This window comes from Tiliqua scincoides, chromosome 3 (genome assembly GCF_035046505.1).
Source record: "Tiliqua scincoides isolate rTilSci1 chromosome 3, rTilSci1.hap2, whole genome shotgun sequence".
NCBI classification, from domain to species: Eukaryota; Metazoa; Chordata; class Lepidosauria; order Squamata; family Scincidae; genus Tiliqua; species Tiliqua scincoides.
In genome coordinates this window covers 22,711,490-22,736,285 of record NC_089823.1, presented here as the reverse complement: position 1 = coordinate 22,736,285, position 24,796 = coordinate 22,711,490, and the positions used below count along the sequence as shown (strand labels likewise).

General features: G+C 41.1%; 1 protein-coding gene across 1 annotated transcript in view; it reads left to right on the top strand.

Annotated features, from left to right (window-relative positions):
- XPO4 (exportin 4) overlaps positions 1-17,073 on the top strand; it is a 64,488-nt gene extending 47,415 nt beyond the window's left edge. Inside the window, exons 17-22 of the mRNA XM_066620431.1 lie at positions 3,011-3,191; positions 4,491-4,609; positions 6,357-6,487; positions 7,335-7,452; positions 8,710-8,802; positions 10,369-17,073. Of these exons, the coding sequence (XP_066476528.1) occupies positions 3,011-3,191; positions 4,491-4,609; positions 6,357-6,487; positions 7,335-7,452; positions 8,710-8,802; positions 10,369-10,566 (840 nt within the window). The 3' untranslated portion in view covers positions 10,567-17,073. The remainder of the gene's footprint in view (positions 1-3,010; positions 3,192-4,490; positions 4,610-6,356; positions 6,488-7,334; positions 7,453-8,709; positions 8,803-10,368) is intronic.
- The last annotated feature ends 7,723 nt before the right edge of the window (positions 17,074-24,796 follow it).

Below are 24,796 nucleotides of genomic sequence, written 5' to 3'. Positions count from 1 at the left end.
TAGAGCTAGGGGAGATTTACAGGTTTTAATTGTCAGGTATTTTTATGTGCTTTTCATAACCAGCTGAGTCAATGATTCAATCTTCTTGGCATTCCTGCTCTACATAGTAATGGGTCATCTTTTGCTTGCATTGCTAGGCCTTCCAATCTTGTGTTAGAATATCCCATGTGCATGTTTGCATGTGTAACATATAAAAGCTGCCAACAAGGATAATGTTTGATGTGCCTCATTATCAGCAGATTTTGCACCTGTGGATTTGACTCAGTGTAGATCATCCAAGTTGAGTCACTTTTTTTAAAGTCCCTTTAAAAACATGTGAACAAGGGAATAAAACAAAACGAAAACACTTCCCTTACCTCATGTGACAAGCTGGAGGGTTGTAGGGTAGTCTATGGAGGTTCAGGAAGCTATTTTCAGATCACATCGAGTCCCCTTCCTTGATCCTGCATGGAAGCTTCCCTCCAAAGAAGCTGCCTGGCACTTCAGGAAGCTGCCTTGATTCCTGCTTGGATGCACATGCACAACAGGCTGTGCTTTCCTCAAGCACTCCCCCTCCACTGCTCTGTGAACATAAGAACAGCCCCACTGGATCAGGCCATAGGCCCATCTAGTCCAGCTTCCTGTATCTCACAGCAGCCCACCAAATGCCCCAGGAAGCACACCAGATAACAAGAGACCTCATCCTGGTGCCCTCCCTTGCATCTGGCATTCTGACATAACCCATTTGTAAAATCAGGAGGTTGCACATACACATCATGGCTTGTAACCTGTAATGGATTTTTCCTCCAGAAACTCGTCCAATCCCCTTTTAAAGGCGTCCAGGCTAGACACCAGCACCACATCCTGTGGCAAGGAGATCCACAGACCAACCACACACTGAGTAAATAAATATTTTCTTTTGTCTGTTCTAACTCTCCCAACACTCAATTTTAGTGGATGTCCCCTGGTTCTGGTGTTATGTGAGAGTGTAAAGAGCATCTCTCTATCCACTCTGTCCATCCCCTGCATAATTTTGTATGTCTCAATCATGTCCCCCCTGAGGTGTCTCTTTTCTAGGCTGAAGAGGCCCAAACGCCGTAGCCTTTCCTCATAAGGAAGGTGCCCCAGCCCCGTAATCATCTTAGTTGCTCTCTTTTGCACCTTTTCCATTTCCACTATGTCTTTTTTGAGATGCGGCGACCAGAACTGGACACAATACTCCAGGTGTGGCCTTACCATCGATTTGTACAACGGCATTATAATATTAGCCGTTTTGTTCTCAATACCCTTCCTAATGATCCCAAGCATAGAATTGGCCTTCTTCACTGCCACCGCACATTAGGTCGACACTTTCATCGACCTGTCCACCACCACCCCAAGATCTCTCTCCTGATCTGTCACAGACAGCTAAGAACCCATCAGCCTATATCTAAAGTTTTGATTTTTTGCCCCAATGTGCATGACTTTACACTTACTGACATTGAAGCGCATCTGCCATTTTGCTGCCCATTCTGCCAGTCTGGAGAGATCCTTCTGGAGCTCCTCACAATCACTTCTGGTCTTCACCACTCACAGAGTTCGCCACTCACAGCACAAGCCCCTGCCTCAGCTCAAAAACTTAAAAATTGGCCTAGGGAGGTACTTGGGGCGGCGGCAAGAAATAGGGCCTTCTCAGTAGTGGCACCAACGTTATGGAACTCCCTTCCCCTTGACTTAAGAATGGCTCTCTCTCTTGAGACTTTTTGGCAGGGCCTGAAGACCCTTCTGTTTAAACAAGCCTTCTGAGTTCGTGGCCTTTTTAACATCTTTTTTAACATCTTTTCTACATCTCTTAGTATTTTTTACAGGCCTGATTCCTATGATCTGCTGCTCTATGCTCCTTTTACCTGATTTTTTATCTGATTACTGTTTTTATGATATTTGTTAATATGTTAATGTTTTTATCTGTTTTTTAATATTATGTTTTAATCTGTTTTTAACTTGTTGTAAGCCGCCCTGGGTCCCTTTGGGGAGAAGGGCGGGGTATAAATAAAGTTGTTCATTATTATTATTATTATTATTATTATTAAAAGGCCCATCCCCAGAGGTGGTGTTGTGAAGCAATTGGCTGAGACTAGCCACTCCCTTTGGTTACTTGAATTGCTAAAATAAGTCCCTTTAAGAACATTTAAACAAGGAAACAAAATTTCAACTTCCTCTCCTGAGTATGGCAGCAACAGCAGCGGCATTTATCAGTGTGTGTTATGGGGTCAAGGGAAACTTTGTGGCTGGCTGCTTCATCTTGCAGGAGAGGAGGAACCGGATTCAGGTGCCTGTGTGAAGACAGCTGGGGCAGTGTGTATCAAGATAAAGCAGCTATTGTTTTATTCCCTTGTTTACATGTTTTTAAAGGGACTTTTTACTGTGGATTTCCATCACTTCCAGAAAAACGCCATTTCCCGTTCTGAATGGACCATCCATAGGTTTTTTTCAACTTAGGGGGTTAGGGAACCAATCCCCCACTGATGAGACATGACCTTTATCTGTTTTATTCACCTTTGGATCACAAAAGCCACAATAAATGCATTGGTCTTTAAGATGCCACAGGACTCTGGTTGTTTGCTGTAACAGACTAACATTGCCAGCCTACTGGCATTTGTCTAAAGAGAGCAAGTCAAAAATTCCATAGTGAATGAGTCCATAGTTGGTATTTGGAGCCTGATCACATGCATACTAGATATGTTGTGGTAGTTGATTACATACATAGTTTGTTGAACGTAATTCTTAAAGACTGTAAAATCAACATGTTACTGTTGTATATCAATTCTGCCAGTGGGTACCCATTCTGAAATGGGTATTCAAATATAGTACATTTATTTTCTTATCATGTGTCTGTTTATATAATGTTGAAATGATACAGCTGTAATAGAAATCATAAGGTGCATAGCTTGTGGCCATAGTTAAACTAATTTAACTAAGTTAACTAATAGTTAAACTAACATAGTAAACTAATGAACTTTTTTTTAAAAAAAAAAACTCCTTTTCTTTGCAGTCTAAAGCCATGAATTTATATGAAGCCTGTCTGACCTTACTTCAGGTGTATTCCAAGAATAACATGGGTAGACAGAGAGTAGATGTTACAGCAGAAGAGGACCAATATCAGGACCTTCTTCTTATCATGGAGCTTCTTACTAACCTACTTTCAAAAGAATTTATAGATTTCAGTGATACAGGTAAGAGGAAATCTAGAATGGAAAACATCAGCATTAGCTCCAGAAATCCTCTTTATACATTACTGTCACCAGGGCTTTTTTTGTAATGGAACACACCGGAATGGCGTTCCAGCACCTTTTTCCCCCCTCCTCTCCGCCCCCACCTTTTTTCCCTCCCTGCGCCATCCCCGCCCCACACTGCTGGCTAGGGAAGGATTTCAACCTCCAACCTTGTGCTCCACAGTCCAGCACTCTCTCCATTAGGCTATAGGAAAGCCTATAGTTAAAGTGTTCAGCACTAATATATAAGGTCTTGAGCCCAGCTGGTAGCCATCAGCGCCTCAAGTATTAGTTCCAAACACTTTGAGCCTAAGAGCTCTTATGGCTCAATTGCTAAAGTGCTGGTCTGTGAAGCCAGAGGCTAGGGGTTCAAATCCCTATGAGGAAGAAATTTTTTTTTTAGGAGGGGAGGTGCTCCATGGCTGCAAAATATAAAGGTTGGTTGCCAGTTGCCAAAAGGGGGGCCAGTTGAGGCTGCAAAACTCCTCAAAGTTCAGTCCCAGGCAGGCTTTCTCCCCCCTTTTTTTTAAGTCCCAGGTAGGACTTAACCCACAGTTAAGCTCCTGGAGTGAGCCCCCTGCTGGAGGCTGTGATTTTAAAAAATGGCTTATAAATAAATAGATAAATAAATAAATAAATAAAAGATTAACCGGTTGTGAGTTCCTGCACCTTTTTTTTTTTTTTTTAAACAAAAAAAGCACTGACCCTCACACATAAAAGGCCCTTTGCAGCTTGGGACCTGGCTTTCTGAAGCCTTCTCCTGTAGGAATCCATTTGGTCATTAAGGTCTTTATGGAAACCCTTTTCTTCCTGCTCCTTTAGAGATTATGTGAGTGCCAACCAAAGGTGGATACTCTTTGCTTACTTGGTGGCTACTCTTTAGTTTTAGGTGATATGTTTATAAAATGTATGTTGCCCTTCTGCCTTTTTTTTTTTTTACACTTTTCAATTCCCATTTTTTTTTTTAGTATGGGTGCTGCCTTGGAATTTTAACAGATTGAAAGATGGGATATAAATCAGTAAATTAAAATGTGATTTGTAAATGAATGTGTTGAATACACCCATCTCACCTTGCAGCACGTACAGTCTTGCCAAAATGCACATGCTGAACTAAAGTTGCTTTTGAATGGGTATGTGCATTAAGACAATATTAAATTTGGCTAAAGTTTGGTGTTCAGAATGGAATCCTCTATCGAGGAACGTGTGGTGCTCTAATATGACAAATATAAAATGTGTTTTTCTGTATTTTGTTTTCTTTAGATGAAGTATTTCGGGGACATGAACCTGGACAAGCCACAAACAGATCTGTATCAGCTGCAGATGTAGTCTTGTATGGGGTGAATCTAATTCTGCCTTTAATGTCCCAAGATTTGCTAAAGGTAAGAACAATTTAATACACCTTTACAGGTAGGTTGACGATGATTTTATCCAACCACCCAAACATCACAAGGGAACTGGACGTCAAACATTTTTCTACTACTACCTGTGCTTGTGTGTCCGACTGGAATGTGCGCCCCACTGGAAAGTTTCCCTTCTTTGATTTTCACAAAGATTTTGCTCCCTGTCTCTCATATGCCCCATAGAGTGTTTGTACAATGTTCCATTCTGCTATGCTGAAAGCACAAACGTGTGGCCTGTCTGCTGCAGCCATGATGGTTCCATCTATTCAAAATCGTGTTTACAATCCTTATCTGTACTCCTCTCCAAGTAAAAAGTTGTTTGTTCTAATTATTTTTTAAACTTTATATTCTACATTCCATCATGAAACTCCAGCAGTGGCATCACTAGGGTTTGTGTCATCCAGTGTGGGAGACCAGCATATCACCCCCATGATGGACCTCCTCCCATGCAGTGGGTGGGACAACGGCCCAGGTGGTGGGAGTAGTGATGTATCATTGCCCCATCCCTGCTGGTTTTTTGGCAATACCTTTTGACAGAACACAGATATTTTGACACGGTTTGTATCAGTACATTCTGCATGAAATTACACATCAATTGATATAGAACATGATGATATTATTCCTACAAACTGTGGTTTTAGCAATTTTGGTCACTAATGGTGTCACCAACTCAAGGGTGTCAACTTACGAACCAACTTATTGGTTCCATTCTGTATCATAATAACATCTCATTGACTGTTTGAACAATCAGTCTCATTGGTCCATTCTGAATTAAGGTAATGTACTTTTTTGTTGCATAAGACAGTTGTATTTTTGTTTCCTGGTTTTTTGGCCATAATTTTTGATAGGGTGGAGATATTCACTCTGTTTTTTTTTCATTGCATCCTGCTGTAAATTTTGCATCAAATGGTAGATAACATGATCGTATTATTCCTAGAAAGCAATTTTAGCTATTTGGTCACTAGTGCGTGTCGTCCCCACTTTGTGTGGTGTGACCCGTGCCCCCTGCACCCACTAGTGATGCTACTGACTCAAAGCAGCTGTGTATAGGGTTCTCAGCTAATCTCCCATCTAGGCTTTAATCAGACTAGCTTAGCTTCAGCAAGGTATTGCGTATCTCAGTACCATGTCCTGGGAGCAATTCAGACCATGGCAATCGGAGACCTTTCTGACGTGCCCCCCTTATATTGAAGCATCTTAGCCAAAGGGTATCTAGGCAGTCTTTTAACATGCTATAATATAAATTTATACCATTTAAACTCATACCATTATGGGTTCTTTCTGAGGTTGTAGTTTTTCAGGAATTGCTTTGAATGTTGGGTCAAATGGTCTTTTATCTGCTTTGATTTGTTAATTTGATATTTAAACGGTAATTTTGCAAATTAGTCTTTTAACCAGCAAGTGCCTTGTGGCACTTAAAGACAGTTTCAGCATATCTGTCTGCTGCTATGGATTTCATTACTGTCATACACTTTTGGAAGATATTACCAGAGGATTCTTCTTTAGTGAGAGAATTCAGTACTCAAGGTTTAGAGTTATGTATGATCTGCGGAGAAAGTTTTGTTTCAATTTTTTCATTTTTGTGAGGGGGAAAAGTCACAACAAATATAAACATAATAAAAAGAGAAAGTTAAATGTGTAGAAAGCCATAAGATTTTGCCTCAACTTTTTGCTGTGAAAATAACGCAATTTAAAGGACTAACTTAAACTTTTTTCTCCCCTACAGTTTCCATCGTTATGTAATCAGTACTACAAACTAATCACTTTTATTTGTGAAATATTCCCTGAGAAAATTCCGCAGCTTCCAGAAGACTTGTTTAAAAGCCTTATGTATTCATTAGAGTTAGGGATGACATCGTATCCTTTATGGTGAACTTGTGTGTGTGCTGGATTCTAGTTTATGAAGCAATCTTAAATGCTTCCCTTTTTAACTTTATACTTCAGGCATACTGTATATTCTTTTTGCAACTTTTCTGGTTCAGATGCCACACAGAACCGGAGTTAAATCATGCTTCCATGCCACGTTCCTGTGTCTTGATCTCACACAGCCCTCTCTCCGCTTTTTGCATGTGAGGGTGTATGTGAGGATTCCACTTCCAATCCAGGTTTCACACTCACCTGGTATTTTTGTCAGTTAACCGTATAAGTTTGCAATTATGTACACACTTACTGGGAGTAAGTTTCTTTCAACTAAGTGGGGCTTAATTCTGAATAGATAAATCTAGGATTGTGCTGTGTTTCCATGATGGCATAGCAAGTCATAAATCTTGCAGTTTAATACTGTCTGTGTTCAGATGTTCGTTGCCCAATATAAAACATCTGTTTAGCCTAGTTTTCTCACAGACATGGTAGTTTTTCTATAAGCAATGACTTTCTTGGAAATATATGTAACATGCTCTACTGCTCCACCTCACTGCAAAATCTGAAGTGGTCCAGGAGCAGGTGTGGGCCTACAGATCATGTTTTATGACTCTCACTTTGCTTTCCTTTTTAAAAATGGAAGTGTTTTTGAATGAGACTCCTTATCTGAAAATGTCATAGAAGAATTCAACAACTCTCTCTATTAGATTACTACAAGCTCAAAAGGCGAGTTATACAGTGTAATTGTTAGTATTTTCCAGATGGCACAATGAAGACTATTGCTGAACATTTTTACACTATTTCCAAAAGAAAAAAGTTTGATTCTCTTAATTTGGTAAATCAGAATGAGTTCAGATGTTTGTCAGCTCTGCTTAGAAGCTCTGACACCGCTAGCAGAACAGTGTGCAAAAGCGCAGGAGACAGACTCACCCCTCTTTTTAGCAACAAGGCACTTTCTCAAGGTAAGAGTGTTCTGTATCTTACAGTCTTATTGGAGTTGGTCGCCATTAGTGAGTTTTATCATAACCCAGCTATGATGCTGGGGACAAAAACACCAAAAAACAGTGAGCTTGTAGGCAGCTTTTTTTAAAAACTATTTTATCTTTTTTTTTGTACCTTGCCTCATATACTTTTGATGCTTTTATGAATTGATATGATGAACTCAAAGCTAGTGTACTTGCTTTGAATGAAAGGAAAATTGAACAGCAGTGGCTTGGAGTAAAACCAACATAGAGACAGAGCTTGCCTGCAGTAGGTACCAGGTTTAAATCCTGGCAACTCCATTTTAGGGTTAGGATATACCCCTTTTGTGAAACTTTGTAGAGCCACCAACAGCATAGATGAAGTAAGAGTCTGGCCTCTTTACGTTCATGTGTTGAAATTCCACAAAGCAAGACTTTCTTTTCAGATGTGTTCTGTAAAATGAACCATATTGCTTTCAGGGTCTCAAGAGACAGAATCTACTGTGATGTTTCATAAAGAAAATGCAACACTGACATCTTATTGTGGGCCAAGAGCTCTGGGTCAGGAAGTCCTCTGGTTCAGTTTTCACAGCCACGAACTCACTAGATGGCTTTAAGCAAGCCAGTAGCTCTCTGTTTTACCCTCACCCCTCCCTGCAGTATTGAAATGACACTACAGGCTGCTGAACAGTGACTAAAAATGCATGTGAAATACAATCATATGTTGTATAGAATAACTTCTATAGTATTTTGTGTTGTATGCTTTCTATAATCAAATGAGAAATTGATCATAGCTGCAGCAGGGGAAGCATTTTACACATTAGTATGTTTGTATCAGGTATGACATATTTGTATTGTTAAAGCTATTAAATAAGACAAGTGTAATCATTCAAGGAATCGGCTTTACATAGGAGTAATTTCTTAAACGCAGGAAAAATACTTAGCTCCTAAAACATTCCTTCAACTCCTTTGTGTTTTTTCCCTGCAGATTCACCTTTGGTTTACAGGTTCACTCCTCCTAGTGGTTTTAATATGTGTGATTGTTTATATTTATATTTCCACTAAAGCACTTAAGTTGCTTTACATTTTATAACAGTCACTTACAGTGTGAAATGCTACATTGAGAAGAGACAAATAAGCATAGTTACCTGGCTTGAATAATTTTGAACTCCGTGGCATTGTTAGTCTATGCTTAATTTTATAATTTAGAGCTCAGAAAAATGCTTCCAGGGTAAAGTGAAATATTTGTAATTTCAGATGGTTTTTGATATGCTGGTACTGCAAAAGCACAATACAGAGATGACGGCTGCAGCAGGTGAAGCATTTTACACATTAGTATGTTTGCATCAGGTAAGACACTTTTATATTAAAGTTATCAAATAAGACAGATGTAATCATTCACGATGTTAAGTAGTTTGCATCAGATTAAAAAATATATAATTTTCATGTCCTTATGTACAGGAATGTACAGATATTACTCTGTTCAATAAACATTTCCATGCAGAATAATTCCTACAGTGGCTGGATCATACAAGGTCTGTGCATATGTGAATGCTAGGGGTGTGTGTTTGCCCATTTTTCCTTCTGGCAGCAATCTGTCATATTTCATGGAACGTCTCTGTGGAGGATCCCTCCACTTTCTAGGGAAGTGGGGGCTATTGTAGGTAGGCTAAAAGTGTGTGAGTGCAGTCCTAACGGTGCTTTTGGCCAGCGCAAGGATATGCACTGACCACCCCACGCCATGTCCCGGCTAGCAAAGGGTTAGTTCATGCCAGTCAAGGGAGGCAGGTGGGGGGGGGGGGTTGGGGGAGGGTGGCAAAAGAGCCTAGGAGGCATTTTAGGGCAGGGGGAGGGTGGATACTTTCTTATGAGGAAAGGCTACGGTGTTTGGGCCTCTTCAGCCTAGAAAGGAGACGCCTGAGGGGGGACATGATTGGGACATACAAAATTATGCAAGGGAAGGATGAAGTGGATAGAGAGATGCTCTTTACACTCTCACATAACACCAGAACCAGGGGACATCCACTAAAATTGAGTGTTAGGAGAGTTAGGACAGACAAAAGAAAATATTTCTTTACTCAGCGTGTGGTTGGTCTGTGGATCTCCTTGCCACAGGATGTGGTGATGGCATATGGCCTGGATGCCTTTAACAGGGGATTGGACAAGTTTCTGGAGGAAAAATCCATTACGGGTTACAAGCCATGATGTGTATGTGCAACCTCCTGATTTTAGAAATGGGCTATGTCAGATGCAAGGGAGGGCACCAGGATGCAGGTCTCTTGTTCTCAGGTGTGTTCCCCGGGGCACTTGGTGGGGCCGCTGTGAGATACAGGAAGCTAGACTAGATGGGCCTATGGCCTGATCCAGTGGGGCTGTTCTTATGTTCTTATAGCCCTAGGAAGAGGGTGAGACTGGCCTGGGTGACCTATGCTGTATCCTAACCCACCTCCCAAGCAGTCTGGCATTACACTAGGCAGCTTGAATCTTTACCAGCAAAATCACTGGTGTAGATCTGATTAACCCCATAGGGGTGGCTGCCTTCCAAAACAGGTAAGAGGAAATCTCCTTACTCAGAGATGCACGGCAGCCACCTTCTACCCTGCGCTGGATACATTGCAAGCCAGTTGGCCTGACTGTTTCAGCACAGGGTAAAACTGGGCTGTGTGTGTATAAGATAGTTACATATTTCCCTCAACCATGAATTTATGAGGTGACCTTAGACAAACCAACTTCTATAGTCCTGTCTCTCCACCTCAAACCCAAGGTCTCTTTCCCATCTCAGAACTGCAGTAGGATGGTAATACTAGTTTATCTTGAATTGCTGTCATGCGTATACCTGAAAATATGCAAAACCCTCAAAACTAAAAATAGGTTTATATAAATTCTAAGCTTAATTGACAACTCTTTTCTTCACAGACTGAATATTCTGAATTAGTCGAAACGTTATTATCAAGTCAACATGATCCAGTAATTTACCAACGGTTAGCAGATGCCTTCAACAAGCTTACTGCAAGCAGCACTCCGCCTACGCTGGACCGTAAGCAGAAGATGGCCTTCCTCAAAAGTTTAGAAGACTTTATGTCAAATGTCGGTGGACTCCTCTGTGTAAAATAAACACCAGAACTGTATGTCTAACTTAGACCCTTTCTGCAGAATGCACTGAGAAATGCTGAGAGCTGATTTAAACTTAATGCCTGCTTCTGGGTTTTTTTGCAGCCATCTAAGATTTTTAGAGAGCCTGGAAGTTTTGATATAGTGCAGTGGAATAGGAGATGTCAACTTTAAATCAGCTTCTGCTAATGTGTGTTACCACAGTCTGTCATACCTGTTTATGTTGTACAGAAAAACTGAAATCTTAAAAAGAATTCCACAAGTGCATACAGATATGGGCACAGTAAAAACAAGAACCAGTGCCTTGTCCCAAATGGCCTCAAATAGTGACAATTCAAACTCCTAAAAGATTTTGTTGTTCCTATAAACCCTTCTAGCATGTGAAATAGACACATGCAAAACTGTAAAATAATTCTAAGCTTTATTTTTTCCTCTCTGAAAACTGTGTGTGTGATCCAGTGAAGAAGATGGAAACCACCAAATGATATTTTTAAACTTGGATTTAGTTTTTGGGGTTGGGGTTTTTTGTTTTGTTTTTACATCAACCTGGCGTTGCATGTTTGTGTAATACAAGTTTCTACATTATATGCTGCTGCCTAAAGTTCAGAAAGAAGAAAGGTGTATATTTTTGTTTCCCTGAAATGAACTTTAGGAATTGTAGCCATTTCATTGCCTTAATTTAAAACAAATAAAAAAAGAGCTGATTTAAGTTAGGTAAGAAATCTAAGGCAAGTTTTGGGTCTTCAGAACTGATTTCGAATGTTGGCATTTAAGCGGCCGTGTACCTGTTTGCAGCCCTCTTGTGTTGCAAGTATTATGTCCTTGTGAGTGTAATGAGAAGTTCATGTGTAGTTTTTTATGTTCAGCATCTGTTGATTTCACACCCAGGTCATACACAACTAAAGTGTATTTCTAGACTGAACTGTTTGCTGAAGCAATAATGATTCAAACATTTGTAAATTATTGATTTATACAAACTATTTTTATGTTGGGGCATTAGATGCAATGGCTAGACCAGATGAGTATCAAGCTCTTCTAGTCACAGACCATGCATTTCGATTGCTAGATTCAAAATCCTGAACTGTGGTCTGATGTCTTGCCACCTCTGTCAGATCTGCGGTGCTGTCTTCTGCTGCTCTGATTCCACTCATTCAGTGTGTTGGCACTTTAAAGATCTAAGGTTACCTGGACAGCTTCTTCCTGCACCCACCAAATAGGAGGTTGCTGTGGGAACAAAGTGGCAGAACTCAAGAGTATGGACGCAGGGAATTTTCTTACAGTTACAAGCCAAACTAAACCACCGCAAATGCATATGCTGCTGGTTAAACTGAACCATTTTTGATGAAGGAAGGAGATAATTTGTCTCCGAGGCCTTGTGCTTCATACCCCTGAAAGATTTCTGCTGTTGGATATTTTTCCAAGTAGTGATTTTTACATTTTATATGGAGATATATAAAACAGTCACCTCTACAGTGCTGTATATAGCATCATGTTTGCAATTCCGTGCCATCCTTCAGTTGTTCATCGTAAAATTTAATCTCACTAATAGCATATAACACTGTAGAGTGCTATAAGGGTCCAAAACATAACTTCTTTAATTCCTTCTTGGCAAGCCATGAACTCAGAAATCAAGGAGGGATGTGCCACTGTTTCTGAAACCCCCATTCCCTCCATTTTGATATTTTTTCTAAAATGAAGACTGGGTGGAACAAGTTGTCTCCTTGAATAAGACAAAGACCAGAAAGACTCATTTGAATAAGGTTCGATTCAGAGTTCACTGCCGGCTCATGGTTTGGCCACTGGGAACTTGCTCACACATTCCCTTCTGCACTTCTTGGTCTGCAGTGACAATTGCTTGTTATGCTGGCTGAACTGAGTAAATGAGGATTACCACTAACTATAACTTTGCCGCCAAACCATAATTAGAAACTGCAATTTGACACAGAGCGCATTCCTAGCAGCTAAACTGTGATTTTGCCACAATGACTAATTTGAGCCGAAGTTTCTCCCTTCACAGTTAATCTTGTTTCATCCATTTCTAACATAGTGATATTTGTAGAATGTGGAAATTTCTTTGGTTTTTTATTTGTTTAAAAATTGAAAACCTGTGGCTCCAACAAAGCCACACTTGCTCTGATGATGAGAAATTCTAGTATGTTCTTTAAAATAATTTGTTAGCTTTTGAGCTTCTAAAATGATGACTTTCAAAGATGGTCACTAGGATTAGAAAAATAGGCAACTTTGTAGCCTATGTTTCGTCAAGCACAACCACAATGTATAACAGTTTTGGATGTAATCAAATTGTGTTCTCAGTTATTGTGTATAACAGCTCCAGTTTATAAAATTTGTGCTTAAAATTGGTGCCACATGAATCTGTAACTTTTGGAAATGTAAGAGATAATTATCTCTAAGAGAATTGAAAATGAGTCTTTAAAAAAAAACTTGCAGAGTGTAAAATACCTGCAAAAGAAGAAACTTGCCCAAGCGTCCTGGCTTCCTGACCAGCTTGGGAAAGAGTCTTCCAAACACTTCTGTTGTGCAACCTCCATTTATTTTAGAAGGAAATATGCCAGTTTTCAGTGCACAACCATGCAAAATGAATGGGCCTTACACACAGTAGTGCTTGGTGGATTGATTCTAAAGTTAACAGTTGAGGATTATTTGTAATCATAAACCTATTTCCTCATTTTAAATGTATATTATATTAAAGGGACACTGTCCAGTACATTTTTATCTGAACTTTTGTAATTGTTAGTAATCTGAAAAGGTTGACTTATCTTTCCTGTTTTTGTATTTTTTTAATATAACATTTGATTTCTTCCTTTCCCATCCAACAAGTTTCCCAATGTCACATTTCTCCACCTTGTCATTGTTTTTAACAACTTCAGAGATCACAATAGCTCTGGAAACAAGTTTTGGTGTATAAACCTAAACCACATTGGAGAGCTCTTTGTTACTTGACTATGTCCTTGTCGTTAGAAAAGAAAAGAAAAGAAAAGAAAGCAGTCTTTAATGGAAAACTATGTACTTCTGTTAGTGAGGGCAGAAAGCAAGCCTTTGGAAGTCAATAAAAACAATACTTTATTTCAATTGGCAGTTGTTTAAGCCATGTGACATTTTTGAGAAATTGGTATATTTCATGTAACAGTGCTACTGAAATGAGAAACCCCCTGAGTATAATTTTAAATTGACCTTGTCAAATCTATTATATAAACCACAGTTTTATAATTATAGCATACTTCCTTGTCAAATGTGGTGGTTTGACCCAGTAAATTTCAATGGGATGTTTGTTATGATAAGCTTGTCAATCCTGCTCCCCACTTATGTGCTAATCTTGGTTCAAAAAGATTAGTTCAACCTTTTCAACCTTGGTTCAACCTTTTATTAGTTTTTGGAGTTGCTTTCTAAAGTTCCATGATTCCATCCCACTAATTGCTACATTTTTCAAGGCATGTAGGTCTGACCCACAAGTTTGTTATCTCTAGGACAATTTAGACACATGCGTGTAGGAAAAGTGGCCTTGATTTCACAATATGGGTCAATACCATTTAGAGCTGTAACGATCTGAGTAATAAAGTTTTCATGTTTTCTTTAGGATTGAAAATATACTACTATAAAAGAAAAAGGTCAGATTTTAATCAGGGCTTCTGTCTGGATTGTACAGAGCATTAAACCATTTCTGCCCAACATCGCATATACGCAACAGGAATCAAATGTGTACACCTGTGTACTGGGCAGATATGGGTTAAGCATCTGAAACATTTTGGATGTTTAGATAGATGCTTAACTTTCTCCAAGTAATGCTCTGCATCAAAAAACTGATAATCTAAATTCGGTTTTAAAATACCTATTGCAATGTAGACCATAATTTGTTTATGTTCCCTACAAGGAAATGGAGTGAATTCTCATGAGAATAGAATAGAAAAATAGAATTCTCTTAAAGTAAAGTTTTGTTAGTGAGTATATATTACAGAAGAAAATCTTGCACTCATCTAGTGACACTTTCCTGTTTGTGAGGAGGTTATTAGTCTCGCATACACATACTGGTGGTCATGTTCATATAAATTTCAAGAATTAATATATGGAATAGAAATAATCCCCTGTAATCACGTACCACATAGCAAAGGAATTGGCAGTGCTCAATACTTGCACTACTAAGACCACCATTGAACAATCATGCTAAAGTCTGTGTATAGTAATACTATTCTCAGTTTTGCAATAGAGCAAAAGCAAGGATAGCCTTTTATTTTGGATGGACTAGATTATGGGAGCTATTGCCATGCCAGAAATGTGCAAAGAACCCTGCAGTCTAAAGAAAACCCTCTGTTATGGAGACAATTAACTCCTGAATACTGATTTCATTTCCTGAATAAGCCTATAGAACAAGTGTGTTGTTTTTTTTAGTTGATGTTTCTGGATTAATCTCTGGAACCTGAGATTCAGTTTTGCTTGAATTCTCTGAGATAAGTTCCTTTAGAATGTTTAAATCCTGACACACTCTCTTTGAAGGTCCTGACCATCCATAACATGCAACTCTTTAGATGTTCCAACTTTACACCTAGATGCTGGAAAACTGTTGTAGAAACTGAAACAGTTCCTGGCCTGAGCAAAGCCAAGGGTAGCAGAGCTGAAATTGCATTAGAGTTGCTGAAGCCTCACTACATTTTTAAAGTAAATGGAATGTCTGTTAACAGCCTTTTAAGTGTTAGGAAGTCATAAGCTCTGTATTAAAGCCACATAAGGCAGAACACTAGTTTAAAACTACTGAGAGTGAAGTGTTCATTACTATAGATTTCATTGGTTTTATTTTGTCCATTGTACTTGGTAAATTTTCATCACTAAAATCCTATTTACTCTGAAATCTGAAATTATTTTTCCAGCTGGTTCCTAATTTTTTTTAATACCAGACTCTGAACAAATTTTTGCCGATATCCAGCCTTCTGTCTACATGGCACTAGAATGCAAGTAGAACCTAATTCATTTGCTCTTAATTATAATGTTAAATGAGCACAAATTGGAGGACAGTGACATAGCAATCAGGGCAATAAAAATTGCAAAATGCAATTCTCTTGTTACCTCTACAGATATAACAACTTTTTGTTTCAGACAAAGTGAATTTTGCCTCAAAGCATGTTCATCTTGGTCACTTTACTTTCAAATTAGTGGAAATTCAATCTCCAGTTCAACCTGTTTGAGAATCTGAAACTACCTGGTCAAATGATACTGTTGTATCTCAGAAATACTTCATTAATTGCAGAATAGCACTATCAGTGTAGAGATCTTTGAGTTTACCAATTAGACCTTTGCTAATATCCAAGTTCCAGGTCAAACCGAAAAGGTTTAAAGCTGCTGTTTGTCGAAGAACCTTCTTGAGGATGTTGCTTCATGTTAACAAATGAGGTCTGGAGTAGCCTTGAATGATTTGGGAGGGATAAAAAAAGGCTTCATGCTTACTTTTACATAAGTCAAAATACACTTGTATTTTCATCAATTTACTACTAACCTTGGGTTCTTAGTTTGCTCTTGCTTCTCAGCAATCTGAGGTGTCTGGTGTTCAAGAGACATGACATAGGCAACAAGGTTTAACTAAAACTAAAAACATAACTAAGGTGGAAAACAGTGAAGGAGGTAGCAGGAAGTCACTAATTTTTCATTGGATTTGAATTCTGACAGTAATGATCAGAGCTTTGATTTAATTCATAGTACTTGTTTTTAAAGAAAGCAACACAGTGACATTCTGGATTGCATTTGAGATCTACCCATAAATGTAGCACCGTAATCTTGACTCTTCAATATGTGTAATTTGATACTTAATTTTTTTCTGGATGACTTCATAGTCAAAATATTCTATTGCAGGGGTGTGTTAAATACAAAATGCAAATCTTCCTTATACCTAATGCTTGTTGCTACATGAATATTAGAGCTTCTATGTTCAACTCTCAAAAATGCATTGGATTGCCTTTTACCAAAAAGTGGGATTCTATAGTAGACTTGCATGTCTTGTATTTGTACTGAAGCAAGGGATTGTTACTGCAAGCAAGACTACATGCAGAGATTTGGGTTCATCTCTTTCTTCCAGTAATTCTGCTAGACTCAATCACCACTGCAGAATTAATAAGCAAAAGTAAAACACGCAAATAATCTCCAGTGGCCAATAGATATGTGATGTCTATTTTAGGTGTTGTGTCTGCTCTGCATTCTCCTTGGTGTGCTCCAGTACTTTTGAGCAGCATTTTGCTACTTTGAACAATTACACAGAAACATTCTAGGAAGATCTCTGCTCACAAGATCAACAAACTGCAATGAATGCTTATATTCGTCTATCACCCTCATGAAAGACTGTTCTGCTGAAGTACTCTTGGACTGCCTTCAGGCTTTTATGCACTTTTGTGACTTTACGGCTGGTTGAAAATGAATTGTCTTGCAAAATATTTTGATAAACGCATATGTATTAAAAGAAAAAACCTAACTGTCTCAGGAAAGCAAGTTACAATAGATACCTGTCTCTTATTTTGACTGAAATATGTTCATTTACTGTTTTTAAGATAACCAAATCTTCATTGGAGCCCAGAACTGTGTCTCTAAAAATGCAAAAAAATCAAAACCCAACTTGCCATAAAGAAAAAATCATGATGCCTTCTATGCAGGGTTCCCTCTAGGAACAAAGGATCGATCATAAGTTCAGATAGACTATCCTTATCTCTGGGGAAATCTATTGTGGTACAAACTGGTTTGCTGTTTGATTGCATTTCTGTTCCATTTCTAAATTTACAGCTTTGGCTAAGTATCTTATTTTTCTTCTTCCTTGTGATAGCAGTATGACTAATGCCCAAGCATGGAGGGAAAGTTAATTTCTGACTCTGTATGTATCCTGATAGAACTTGGAATAATTTGGAGTGAGCACAAATTGTTGGAATGGTCTTTGTGTGGGCTGATTTGCAATAATATCCTTGGGATCCAAGGAGTGATTTAAGCAAGCCTGAAGGCTTGGGCATGCCCACTAGAATCTTTGCCTTCCTCCTTTTGTGTGACACATCCCCATGACACGTTAAACTTCCCTTACTTTCATGCACCAAACGGCATTGCTGTTTGGCAAAACACATCCAAGGACTTGATTATGGCACAGGCACATCCTGGCTCTTCCCTTTGCTTCCCTTGTTGCTCTTTCTGATTAGTTGAGGGGAGCTTGTCCAAATTGTCATCTTACATGCACAGCTAAACTGCAGTAGGCTTAGCTGTGTGTGTGTGTGTGTGTGTAAGGGAGTGGTTTACCTGAACCTTGCCCGTATGCAATCAGGGAGATTGCACTTCTGCAGACATCACTTCTCGTCTAGATAGGCTGGTAGACAGTGCTGGGGAGGAGGTAGCGGTTGTGGTGCATGTTGTGGTGCTGGGGAGGAGGTAGCAGTTGTGGTGCATGGCTTCTGTCTTCACGGCAGAAGACCTCGGGCAGATACCGCTGCCCGAACGGCCCCTCCTGACCGAGGAGTTAAGTCAGATAGAGGTTAAAAGAGAAGATGTTTCAGACCTCATTGATCAATAAGTCACCGGGCCCTGATGGCATCCACCCAAGAGTTATTAAGGAATTGAAGAATGAAGTTGCAGACCTCTTGACTAAGGTATGCAACTTGTCCCTCAAAACGGCCATGGTGCCAGAAGATTGGAGGATAGCAAATGTCACGCCTATTTTTAAAAAGGGAAAGAGGGGGGACCCAGGAAACTATAGGCCGGTCAGCCTAACATCCATACCGGGTAAGATGGTGGAATGCCTCATCAAAGATAGGATCTCAAAACACATAGACGAACAGGCCTTGCTGAGGGAGAGTCAGCATGGCTTCTGTAAGGGTAAGTCTTGCCTCAGGAACCTTATAGAATTCTTTGAAAAGGTCAACAGGCATGTGGATGCGGGAGAACCTGTGGACATTATATATCTGGACTTTCAGAAGGTGTTTGACACGGTCCCTCACCAAAGACTACTGAAAAAACTCCACAGTCAGGGAATTAGAGGACAGGTCCTCTCGTGGATTGAGAACTGGTTGGAGGCCAGGAAGCAGAGAGTGGGTGTCAATGGGCAATTTTCACAATGGAGAGAGGTGAAAAGCGGTGTGCCCCAAGGATCTGTCCTGGGACCGGTGCTTTTCAACCTCTTCATAAATGACCTGGAGACAGGGTTGAGCAGTGAGGTGGCTAAGTTTGCAGACGACACCAAACTTTTCTGAGTGGCGAAGACCAGAAGTGATTGTGAGGAGCTCCAAAAGGAACTCTCCACACTGGCAGAATGGGCAGTAAAATGGCAGATGCGCTTCAATGTCAGTAAGTGTAAGGTCATGCACATTGGGGCAAAAAATCAAAACTTTACATATAGGCTGATGGGTTTTGAGCTGTCTGTGACAGATCAGGAGAGAGATCTTGGGGTGGTGGTGGACAGGTCGATGAAGGTGTCGACCCAATGTGCAGCGGCAGTGAAGAAGACCAATTCTATGCTTGGGATCATTAGAAAAGGTATTGAAAACAAAACGGCTAATATTATAATGCCGTTGTACAAATCGATGGTAAGGCCACACCTGGAGTATCGTGTTCAGTTCTGGTCACTGCATCTCAAAAAAGACATAGTGGAAAAGCAAAAGGTGTGAAAGAGAGCGACTAAGATGATTACGGGGCTGGGGCACCTTCCTTATGAGGAAAGGCTATGGCGTTTGGGCCTCTTCAGCCTAGAAAAGAGACGCCTGAGGGGGGACATGATTGAGACATTAAAAATTATGCAGGGGATGGACAGAGTGGATAGGGAGATGCTCTTTACACTCTCACATAACACCAGAACCAGGGGACATCCTCTAAAATTGAGTGTTGGGAGAGTTAGGACAGACAAAAGAAAATATTTCTTTACTTAGCGTGTGGTTGGACTGTGGATCTCCTTGCCACAGGATATGGTGATGGCGTCTGGCCTGGACGCCTTTAAAAGGGGATTGGACAAGTTTCTGGAGAAAAAATCCATTACGGGTTACAAGCCATGATGTGTATGTACAACCTCCTGATTTTAGAAATGGGCTATGTCAGAATGCCATATGCAAGGGAGGGCACCAGGATGAGGTCTCTTGTTATCTGGTGTGCTCCCTGGGGCATTTGGTGGGCCGCTGTGAGATACAGGAAACTGGACTAGATGGGCCTATGGCTTGATCTATTAGGGCTGTTCTTATGGCCCCCAGTCCATGATTTGGAGACCTCTGCTCTATGTGAAAACTTTCATGAGAGTCTGCAGTTGCAGGAGGCAGACTTGCAGTTTTCTCATACTTACCCTAAAATTATTTCCCTGTGGCTTTTGGTTCTAGTCTTGCCCTCAAGAGCCGGTAAGCAAGTTTCCCCCTTCTGTGTGAAAGCCTTCAAATACTTGGAGATGGCCATCCTCTCTTCCCTTAGCATTAGCTTCTCCAGGTTAAGTATACCAGACTCTTTTAACCAGCCTTCATTGGACTTAGTTTTCAGACTCCTTACCATCTTTGTCTTTCACTGAACCTGTTTCAGCTTATTAATGTCCTTTATAAAATGAGGTGGCCAAAACTGGACCCAGTATTCCAAGGGAGATCTCATAAGCACAGAATACAGTAGAACTATTACTACTTGGGAATATGATTTTACATCTCTATGAATTGATAGGGCACTGTACATGTTACATGTGCTTAGGAACAGATTCCTATGTATATAAAATACTAATATGCTGACTAGTAACATGTAAACTGTGATTATATTTTGCTTGAAAAAAATGTGTGAATAGGGCCCATATTTTAATTCTAATCACATTTCACAGGTATTTTATTGGCAAAAGCAAAATGTGTATTCTTGAAATTTAGTTTCCAGGTATAAAACACATTAGGAGTGTTTCAGAATTAAACACATCAGGGGTGCGGTTAAGGGAGATACAGGCTTGGATCCACAGATGCCCCTCTGCTCATATGAGAGCAATTTACAGCCTAGTCAACAACAAGAATGTTATGTGCGAAGAATAATCTTAAATTCCAAGACAGTCTTCCATTTTTTAAGCTCTTGTATAAGACTTCACACAAGCTATTTGAGGCCTCTTCATAGTGTCTATGCTTTGCGTTCTCAAGTCTGTATCTTCCTCCTTTATCATGTGTTTAACCCCATACAACCCCTGGGGGCTGGGGGATAAGAACAGGCCCTCAGTTTGGCTGTACTTGTTGTAAGTGGCGACTAAACAGCCACGGGGTAGATGGGACTCGTCAGCCTGGGAAGGCAGCTCATCTGAGAGAAGGAAAACTCTGATCCCAAACCTCCACTGCCTTGTGGCTACATCCAGTTATGGAAAAGGCTTCAGGAGTCAACCCTGAGGCAAAATCCGGAGCTGGAGTCCCTGAGGCAGCCATGTTCTGGCAACTCCTGCGACGCTGCTGGAACCAACCGTATTGGTTTCTGCCTTTCCACTGGACCATTTCAGCGATGTGGAGAGGGGATTTGCTGCATGGGTAACAGTCTATCCTCCATATCTACTTTACCCAGGCTTCGTGCACTGGGGAGGACACTCTGTTCCAGAACCACTATTCAGAGCGCGATACCATAGTCTTCTGAGACTGAAGGATGCCAACAACAATCAACCCCATACACTGGTGCTGTTTTGAGAATACTGAAGGCTAAAATACTGAGGGTCCAATCCTATCCAACTTTCCACTGCCAATGCAGCCTGGAGGCAAGGGAACAAACATTACCTTGAGGAGGCCTTCATGACCACTGCCTCACCACAGGCTGCAGCGCATACCCTATTGGCATGGCTGTATTAGTGCTAGAAAGTTGTAGGACTGGTCCCTAAGGGTGCAGTCCTAACCAACTTTCCAGTACTGGCATAGCTGTGCCAGTGGGGCATGTGCTGCAGTTGTGGGGGGCAGTCATGGAGGCCTCCTCAAGGTAGGGAAATGTTTCTTCCCTTACCTCCGAGTTGCATTGCCCTTATGTCAGTGCTGGAAAGTTGGTTAAGATTGTGGCCTAAGAATACTAAGGATTCTTAGAATCAAAATATTTAGGATTAAAATACTGTATTGTGTTTTGAGAGTACTTTGAGAGTTCATCAAATTTCATGCACATATTTTCTATTTCAGTATTAGCTGTGAAACTGTACAGCAGTGTTTCTCAAGGTTTGTCCTCCGCTGTACAGATTCACATGATCCACCTATTCAAAGTACCACCAGAAGTAACTGGCGATGACATCATCACCAGTTTCTTCTGGGTTGGGAGGCTAGATGCAACCTAACAAACATCAGTAAGAGGCTCAGGGATGGCTTTACCGAGTGTCATGAATATGTACAGTTTAGGCCTAGTAGCATGTAAAACCTGAACCAAGCTAAACCAGTAACAGAGAAGTGGCTTGCAGTTCCTAGCTGCAAGGAATTTACAACTCAATGGAAGGTGATAATGTAGCACCTAGGCAGACAGAGAGGCGCCCATGAATCTCCAGTGGGGAGGGGAAGAACTAAGAGGACTAGCATCCAGCCCCACTTCAGGAAGATTCTGGCCCCAAGGGTTTCTGATTGGACAGTTTAAATGAGTACAGAGTCACCTCAGACCTGTCAGCCTGAGAAGTATAAGAACAAAGCCCAAGGGGTGTGTCTTTGTCTTTTGGTGGAAAGGTTGTGGGTGCAACATCCTGCAGGGGAGCCTAGTCCACCAGGGCCATGTGGCCTCATAGTTAACCTGGAGCTAAGGATCTACAAAGGAAAGCTGACCCAGGTGAGAGTTAGGGCATAATAGAGATAACCAGTTAGCTTTGTTATTTTAATGCTGATATGTTTCCTAGAAGTTTTATGCCTCTAGCATTTGCTGCCTTTTGTAACTTATGTAACCCTATGTATTTAATAAAGTAAAAATCCTTTTAATAAGTTGTTGCATTGTCTGTTGGGGACAAAGGTTCAGAACCCTGCCTAGCTGTTCAGCAAGCTACCAAATACTCATTGAGGACTAGTAACTTGAGGCTTTAATTAAAGAAAGTGCTCAGTGCCTGCAAGGGATAGAATTAAGCCTAGAGGGTCTCAATGTGCCTGGACTGAGACACTGGCGCATACAGGGTGGTGGCAGTACTACTGAACAGGGGTCCTTGAGGGCTCTAGGGTTCTAGAGCCAAGAACTCTGAGCACCCCAAGACCCTGGGAGTGTACGACAAGTCTACGACACTGAGCACAGAAAAGCATGCTTTAGAGCTCTGCTCGCCAAGCTGAGCCTCCTACTGCTGTTTGTTGCATCATGTCCCTGGTCTCATTGTTGTGCGGCAGGTGTCCAGGGGTCCTGCAAGTACCACTGGGCACCACCTCAAGTACCACTGGTGGCACCCATACCACTGGTTGAGAAACACTACTGTATAAAAATACAATTAGATTAAGTGTATTCTAGCTTGTCCAAAACATTTAGCCATCATGACATTTTATCTAGAAGGGTAATTCACTCTAAATTATTATTATTATTATTAACAGTATTTATATACCGCTTTTCAACTAAAAGTTCACAAAGCGGTTTACAGAGAAAAATCAAACAACTGGTGGCTCCCTGTCCCAAAAGGGCTCACAATCTAAAAAGATGCAAAAGAACACCAGCAGACAGTCACTAGAAAAGTCACTGCTGGGGTGAGGTGGGCTAGTAAATTCAGAAGGATACAAGGGGAGTTGTGTGTTTGATCTTTTAAATATGCCCCAAGAAACTGCTGGAAACTCTATGGAGAACTTTTAACCCAAAGATCTAGCTTTTAACCCAAAGATCTAGCTTTTTGCAGGTGCTAGAATAAAATGACAACTGACTGCCTCTGGCCTAATATAACCCAAAATGCTAGCAAAAGTTTGGATGTAAGAACAGAAAGTTTATGTACTATACATATGCATATCTAATCAGTGGCAGTGCAATGCAGGGGTGTGTGGTGGGGGGGACAGGTGAGGCAGAGCCTCCCCATCAGAGTCCTTTGAAAAGCACTGCTGCTGTGTGAGGCACCCAAGCACCCATCACCCTTGCAGTGGTGTCACTAGGATTTGCGTCACCTGGTGCGGGAAGCCTGTGCGTCACCCCATGCAGTGGGCGGGGCAACGCCCCAGGTGGTGGGCATGGTGATGTACAATTGCTCCACCCCCACTGGTTTTGGCTGTACCTTCTGTTAGAACACAGATATTTCAATGTCATTTGTTTCATTGCATTCTGCATGAAATTACGCATTGATTGATATATAACATGATGGTGGTATTCCTCCAAATTCTGATTTTAGTGATTTTGAAAACTTGTAGAGTCACACACACACACATCCGTGTCAACTTACTAACACATTATTGCAGCAGTTCTCAAACTTTTAGCACTGGGACCCACTTGTTAGAATGACAATCTGTCCAGGACCCATTGGAAGTGATGTCATGGCCAGAAGTGACATCATCAAGCAAATTAAAATAAATCATAAATAATTAAATTAAAATAAAAGAAATAAGGGGGAGCCAGTCCTATTCCACCAAGTGAATCTACTCTGAAGTAAGTCCCATTGTGTTCAATGGGGCTTACTCTCAGGAAAGTGTGGGTAGAATTGCAGCCTGCGAACCCAAGCGTATGCATGTCCACTCTGAAGTAAGTCCCATAGTGGTCAATGGAGCTTACTCTGTAGTCTGCCTGTAATAACAACCCCCCAAAAAGAACCAGTGAGATTTCCAGCCCTCCCACCCATGCACTTTGCACCCGCTTGGGTGCCTCACACAAAAGCAGCAGTGCTTTTTGAAGGGCTCTGGAGGGGAGGGGAGGCTCAGCCTCGCCTGTCTCCCCTCTCTCCCTACCCATCACATTTCCCTGCAACAAACTGCCCCATGTTGATCTGTGCCACCCCCCTGCCTCCAACCAGGACCTCATCACTCCCACCCCCAGCCAGCAAAGCGAGTGGGTTGTTGGTGCTTGAGTGCCTCAGACGGTGGCGGAGCTTTTTGAAGGACTCCGGTGGGGAGGCTCTGCCTCGCCCGTCCCCTCACCCACCGCACTTCCCCCGTGCAGTGATGTACATGGGGCTTTGTAAGAGCAGGTGTAATAAACACTCACACCGGAAGTGCACTCCCTGGGAAAGACACTTGCCTGTGGGTTGAGAACAAGCCATCTCTCTCAACCCAGCTGAGTTGCAGGTGCCGGCAGCAGCCGCTAGAGGGGGCAGTGAGCAGGACGCCAGGGACTGCGAGGAAAGGTGGAGCTAGAGTCACCCCGCGGGAAGAGGAGGAGATAG